General features: G+C 37.1%; 2 protein-coding genes across 2 annotated transcripts; one reads left to right on the forward strand and one right to left on the reverse strand.

Annotated features, from left to right (window-relative positions):
* Positions 1-306: 306 nt before the first annotated feature.
* Positions 307-771, reverse strand: LOC149189118 (cullin-1-like). The gene has a single exon (XM_089410130.1). The coding sequence runs from the start codon at positions 769-771 to the stop codon at positions 307-309; it is 465 nt and encodes a 154-aa protein (XP_089266256.1).
* Positions 772-4,789: 4,018 nt separating this feature from the next.
* LOC149189119 (putative serine/threonine-protein kinase PBL9) lies at positions 4,790-6,126 on the forward strand. The gene is made up of 5 exons (XM_089410131.1): positions 4,790-4,799; positions 4,987-5,055; positions 5,441-5,630; positions 5,731-5,863; positions 5,956-6,126. The coding sequence occupies exons 1-5, from the start codon at positions 4,790-4,792 to the stop codon at positions 6,124-6,126; spliced, it is 573 nt and encodes a 190-aa protein (XP_089266257.1).
* The last annotated feature ends 995 nt before the right edge of the window (positions 6,127-7,121 follow it).

The following is a 7,121-nucleotide window of genomic DNA, read 5'->3' on the forward strand; positions in this document are numbered from 1 at the left end:
TTCTGTGGCCTTTGTAAACCAATGCTCTCCTCTTGATTACACTTTTCTGAGCATTTCTTAAAATAGAAGTTGTTACCTCTATCAGCGCTGCCATTCTTCTGATGTGAGCAGTCCTGGCCCTCTGCCATATTCTTTTCCAGCGCTGTACGTTAAAAGCCCTCTGTCATATTCTTTTCCAGCGCTCCTCACATGCTGCCTCTGCCATATAACGCATCTGTCCAAGCCGTTCTGAGATGTCTGTCTTCCATATTCTATTTATGAGACCTGCGTTCACTGTCCATATACGCTCAGCCTCTGTTGTCCGGATTATTGCAGCATCGATGGCATGGCATCTACAACCTCTCTGACTTTCTTCTCATCTATTTGTGTAAGTGAAATCTTAATCCTCGCAGATTTGCAGGCGAAGCTACCATTGAATTCAAACTTATTTGAGGTGAGTCTAACCAGCACCTTGTCATAATTTCCCCAACATTTCTCAACTTCTTTCAACAGGAACTCACCATGCACTTCCCCTAAAGCTGGCAATACTGTGACAACAACGTATTCTTCCAACGAAATCTTGTACTTGTCATAGAGTTGTTGTGTGTACAGAGAAGGAGGCCTTTGGGTGCACATTTTGTACACAGTTGTATAAATCTTAATGTACTCCGTTACAGGAAACTCGCCTTTTAAATTTGTTTTGAGAATATTTATCAACTTTAGGATGCCATTCTGAATAATATCCCATCCTTCATTGAATTCTATACTACCTGTATCTGTTGACATCATCATCTTTTTCCAAGTGTTAACTGCCCGCCTTTCTTAGCCTTCACCTTCTGTCGAGCAACGTCTGCCAACGTTAGAGAGAAGTTTTTCCGAACGCACAGAATGTCATGTAATGTAACCGGATTGTGTCGACTGCGCCTATTTGTGTTGGTCGCAAATCAGTGCATATCGAACAGGTTCGACCTTTGTTTCCTTTCCTTCAAATTACTCTGCCAAAGAAAATAATTTTGAGCGTGGCTAGCAACTTGAGGAGGAGTTGGGGAAGTGATTGGCAAAGACCCCATTGGATTACGCACTGGAGTCGAACATTTGCTGGACTTTGAGCCTCTCATTCCAGAACGTCAGAACGTCTTGTTGAGGTTGTTCCATGCTCGGGACAGATTGGGGCGCAAGATCCAGCATTTCCACTGCGTTCTCACTACTCTGTTGTGGACTTGATGGATCTCGTGTAATCGAAAGACTTACCCGATTCCCCGGACTGTTCGAAGACTTGGAGTAATCTCGCGTCCGCATTGTACTGAGCCATCGCCGTTGCTTTGTTGGTGGTAGTGTTAGTATTAGTGTTGCTTCTCCTGTTGTTGCTTCCTGTTGATTGACTCTGCGACACAAATCTGTTAGTGATTGGCTAAATTCCTAGCTGGAATCTCTGTATTTTGAGGGCAGAATACATAATAAAGCCCTGCTGAAGTTTTTAACACATTGCATATGGTATTCGAAAGTGAAATCACTTAGATTTCACCGTAAAGGTTGAAGACAGAGTTGGGAGTCGATTTTTCCAGTCATATCAAGAGCCAAGGCACTGCCAATAAAATAGGAACGATTCTCCCTCACTCTGCTGGTCGAAATCTCTGAAGCAGAAGTTGGGTTGAAGAAGCAAACGCAGTAATGAAAACCAACCACCATTAGTACGAGTTCCATGGAGAATAGAAGGGATGAGTTTCTTATCCTGTGACTGGACGAGTTCTCCTTTACAGTGGGATTGAGCTACTTTAGTAGGAGGTTGAAACACCTGTTAATAAATTGCTGGAAGCTTATAATGGTCAAGTTATTCTTCTGAGTGTGAAGAGGGAAGCATTTACACCATTCCAGAACCATGGTCACTGTCTTTTATAGCTGAATGAGCCACTAATAAAATCTGGGCCAAGTTGCTGTAGTTAACTGTGCATTGGGGCTGCCTGTCATCATGATTTGGGGTTTACTGTTGACTGCATAAAGTTTCGAGTTGTTGCTGGAAATTTATCCCACTGATTCGATCTTGTATTATTATAATAAAGGGTGGCTCACTCGTTCTGGACACTAACTAGGTTGATTGTTGTGATTCTAGCATCCAGTGGATGATACCAAGGTCACCGGTATTCTTTGCGTGTTTCCACCTTCTGTTATTGATGTAGCTGCATTAAAGGGACTGTATGCTATCTCAGAAGTTGAATGAGTATGGTTTGATGATGATACAAGGACTGTGGTGAAGAGGGAATCTATTCTTCCATATCCTGGGCAGCGTACATCATAAACAAATGTTGAGGTGCCATTTTGGGGACTGATAATTGCATATCTACTAATTTGTATTCGCTGACATTTAATTGTCGAGTTCTATCTTCCAATCTGTTCTTTGTTTAAGTTAAGTTTTTGAATGAGAACAGTCCATTATGTAGTAGCTATCACTTAATGGTCGTTGCATTTAATCTCTGAATTTTCTACTGGATAATATAAGTTTATTTGGAGACTATTACTACATGTGGAAGCATTAAAAGACAATGGTACAGTTGTGAAATTGCCAGCGATTGAGGTTTTTGATTTGGGTAAAAAGCTGAGATGCATGTTACTAGTCCGTTTTAAAGAACCTGGATTCTGGGAACCTGTTGCTGATGCTGATTTGAAAGTGAAGGAGTATTTGAAAGATCCAATTCAATTTAAAGTTGTTTCTTGTTCAATTTACTTGTTCCTATTGTGCAGTTTGGGCATAAATTTATGTGCAACAAACAAATTTGTTTTTCTCAACAGATTCTAATGAGAAGATTGCTTTAATTGTTGGGGTGATTGTCTGCTATTTGTTGCAAGCATTGTGATTATTTAGGGTACATTTTCACTCCAAAACAAGTTTCTAGTGGTGCATTTCTATTGAGAAAAATGGCTACAATTACTGAAGTATTAGAGTTCATGAAAACTCTTATACAATCCACTGTTGATGACACATTACAAATCAGCAAAGGATCTCTCTCAGAAATTCAGACATGTCTACAAAATGCACAGGAAAAGATCGATTTTTTGCAGCTTGAATCACAGCTACAACAAGAAGAGCTACATCAAAATAGACACCATTCTGAACCTGTTTTTGTTCAAAACATTGAGACAACCACCCATCAGCAGCATGTTAATAATGTTACAGTTTATTCAAATAAAGCAGCAGTTGAACATGCAGATGCAGAAACTCAATCTGCACTTCCCAAGCCCATCATCAGACCTTGGGAACAGCTTGTCCACAACAAGCACAGAACCGGTCTTGGATATGAGAAGGACTTGTCCTTTCATATTCCAGACTATGCCAAGCACATTCAGTTTCAGAGTGCTGGATTCATTCATGACAGTCCACCTGCTCCTCATGACAGTGTGCCTACTCCTCAAGACAGTTCAGCTTCAGCTGTTCTAGATTCTGCGCCTCTTCCACAGCAACAACAACAACAAAAACAACAGATCATGAAATGCCAACACTGTGACCGAGTTGGCCATTTGAAAGATCATTGTTTTGATCTTCATCCATGTAAGCACTGTCATAAAACCAGTCATTCTTCACACAGATGCTTCAAAAACAAACATCCTGCAAGAACAAAGATTCATCTTGGATGGATCACTTCTTGGCAATGGGCATCAACAGCCAAGAAGATATTCCAAACAAATGTCAGAACTTGTTCCAGAATATTGAACAGTCTTGCAGTTGAGTTTTCTCCATCTTCTCACCTTGTATCTGACAGGGGGGGAAATGATGGTCATCTACAAGCTTCAAAGTCACATCAAGCGAGCCTGAGCCACAACCTGCCACACCAGTTTCAGAGTTGTAGCCAGAGACAAAGATGCCCCTAAGCATGCCTTCAGTTGGCAATCTGGGACACTTCCTCTAGTAGAAGACTTCAGCTTCTTGCCAGTTTTGGAAGAGTTCCAGGAACACAATTGAGAACACTTCCTCTAGCAGAAGACTCCAGCTTCTTGCCAGTTTTGGAAGAGTTCCAGGAATTGCATTAAGCATTCCAGAGTTGTTGGTTATCCTTAAACCATCACAGAGTTGTTGGTTATCCTTAAACCATCACAGGTTGAGACTTCCCTTTTCAGGTTGAAGTTTTACCTTTTATGCGGGGTGTGACCTCCCTTTTATGGTTGAAGGTTTCCCTCTTTAAAACAATAGGATCACTTCCTCTAGCAGAAAACTTCAGTTTCTTGCCAGTTTTGGAAGAGTTCCGGGAACTGCACTAACCATTCCAGTGTTGGTGGTCATCCTTAAACCACTGCCCTTTATACCAACATTTCATAGAGCACATTCAGCCTAGTGCTGCCATGCATTTTTTGCACATTTTGTATTACAGCTCTCTTCTTGGACTCATACATAACCCTTCGGATTAAGGGGGGGAATGTTGGACACCTAATCCTAAATGGGTTAGTGTGGAAGCCGAATAGACCAAAGCAGTCGAAGAGACCTTGGGATCTGAAACTCAAGAGTCATATGTTGTACTATAAATGTATATCTCATGTTAATAAAAAAATGAATTGCATGATTTATCTTTCACATTGTCTTTGCTGTCCATGTGTGTTTAACGAAAATATTGATATTCTGAAATGCATTTAATTTAAAATAACCAAATAAATATATTCATTTTTGGTTTTAATTATAGTTGATATTGTTTTTTAATTAGAAAATATTTTATTTTTATTTTTATTTTATCTTTTATTTTTAATTACTTTTATCTCTTTTTATTTTATTTTATAAGTTGATATAAAACTAGTTATTTCACATGAACATTTCAATATTTTATGTATGGTTGAGAGTGAGAGTGAAATATTCATACATCTTCTTAGTTGTACTATCAATACAAAAAGAGCAAGCACAATGAAAATAATATTATTGATATTTTATAATATTTTTAATTAAAATTAATTGCTAACCAAATAAGTATATTAAGTTTTGTTTTTAATCCAAATTAACATGCATTTTCTGCTTGTTTTCTTGTCTAGGTGATAGTGCGCGCATTTCCCAACTAAACTGGAGAAAGAGAGTCAAAATAGCATTAGACACAGCACAGGGTAACTACTCTCTTAAGCATTTTATGCAATTTGATGTTTATGATCCAAACGAGCTGCATATTACATTTCCTTGAAGTAGTACATGCAAGTAGATCTCACCCTATGTTATAGTGGACAAATTTATTTGCAAAAATACGAATGATGAAATCAAGTGTTTAGATTTTTTTAATTTTTTTTTAGATTTGCATTTTAAAAAGGGTTTGTATTGCAAAATATTTTATTCCTCGAGCTGCTTACTAAATCTGTGGTTAAACGGAATTTTTATCCAAATATTTCATTTATATCCATGGATCTAAATTCAACATTGCGATAGATCTAAATATATATTTCTATACAGATGTTTCATTCGTATGTAATGTGACCATGGTGTTATTTATGTTTGAAGGATTGGAATACCTCCATATGGGTTGCACCCCGAAGATAATTCACAGGGACATCAAGACGGCCAACATCCTTTTAGACAGCAATTTCAATGGAAAACTGGCCGATTTTGGTCTTTCAAGGATCACAGACGATAGTGAGGCCACTCATGTTACCACTGCGGTTAAAGGAACGGCAGGATACTTCGATCCAGAGTACATATCACATATAACTGGCACTCAATTTACAATTACTGAGTGTTTTTGTTTCCATGATCGAGCTGGTTTGCCTAATTCTTTGTGGGGTCTTTCACAGGTATTTCATTACTCAAACTTTGACGGAGAAGAGTGATGTGTATAGTTTTGGAGTGGTATTGTTTGAAATCATATGTGGTAGACAACCCATAGATTCAAGCCTACCTGAAGAGGAAGTAAACCTCATTAGATGGGTGAGGAACTTAATCATTACAAATTATATAAGAAAAAGCTCCACACTTTTGTCCATGTCTTGCTCTACATACTAACAGTAATTATTTCGCAGGCGAAACCACATGTGGAGAGTCGTGGCAAAATAGCAAGAATCATAGACAAAAGATTGGGGGACAATTACGACATGAAATCCATCATTCGCGTTGCCAAACTAGCAATTAGATGTGTGCAGGACCAACCGTCGTATAGGCCCAGCGTCACTGAGGTAGTGGCAGAGCTCTGAGCAGGGTTGGAATTTGGATTTCCTTTTGCCCGTCATACAATTTTTTTTTGACGTTTTGGGTTTTTATGCTCCCCGTCAAGAAACGTTATGTTTAAAATTTTGCCCTTCAAGAGCGATGTTCTTACAAAAAATTAACCCTTCACCAATAAAAGCTTGATTAAAAAATTACCCTTAAATAACATAATTATGTTAAAGTTTTCACATATTTACCCTAAGGAATAAAACAAAATGACCATAACAAACAAATGACTTATTAAATCTTGAATCTTGGTTTGAAATTGCATGGAACACTCACAATATTTTTTTTGGAACTTGAAATCAAATGTCCTTGCCCCGAACATGTCATAGCATTTGTATATATAAGATATGACTAAGGATATCTTATGGGACATATAAGATGACAAAGATAGTAGAACTATTGAATGTTATCAATAAAAACTCGCAAGGTAATTAATTAATATGATTTATGTTATGATTTGCTTAATCTAATATGTACTAGTGGATCTAAAGATAAAGTGCATTTTACCTTATATATTTTAGCATTGCTTTAGATCATGGGATATACACTAATGTTAATAAGATTGAATGCATAGTATTTGAACCTTTTAAAAATTAAAAGACTAAAATTATAATAAATGGACATTGTAGATCTTTGAACATCATGTTATCCAATTTCCTATATTATTACATTCTTGGAGAGAAAACACTTATAAGTATTAAATGTGGAAAAAACATGCTCTGATAAAATCCTTCCTTCTATTTATCACTAAAATGTAGTGAAATCAATATATAAAAATAAAAAAACCAACTTGTATTAAAGTGACATTGAATACAATATTGTATCTAACTAGCTTATGCTTTTAGGCAAAAGAGTTTTATTGAAAATTAAAAATAATTTCACCTTGGTGTATTATTTAGAGATTATACACTTTAATCTAACTTGTAGACATATCAACTAAAAATTAAATATTTTTAAAATATAATACTTTGACAAC

Source organism: Pinus tabuliformis, chromosome 3_1 (assembly GCF_031772625.1).
Source record: "Pinus tabuliformis cultivar Carrire ecotype Pingquan chromosome 3_1, CPIR1, whole genome shotgun sequence".
Taxonomy (NCBI): Eukaryota; Viridiplantae; Streptophyta; class Pinopsida; order Pinales; family Pinaceae; genus Pinus; species Pinus tabuliformis.

Bases quoted from the DNA above. Each gene is read 5' to 3' on its own strand.
- LOC149189118 (XM_089410130.1), bottom strand. From the start codon at position 771: ATGATGATGTCAACAGATACAGGTAGTATAGAATTCAATGAAGGATGG.
- LOC149189119 (XM_089410131.1), top strand. The intron at 5,056-5,440 runs GTAACTACTCTC...TTATGTTTGAAG, and splicing joins AGCATTAGACACAGCACAGG to GATTGGAATACCTCCATATG. The intron at 5,864-5,955 runs GTGAGGAACTTA...ATTATTTCGCAG, and splicing joins AAGTAAACCTCATTAGATGG to GCGAAACCACATGTGGAGAG.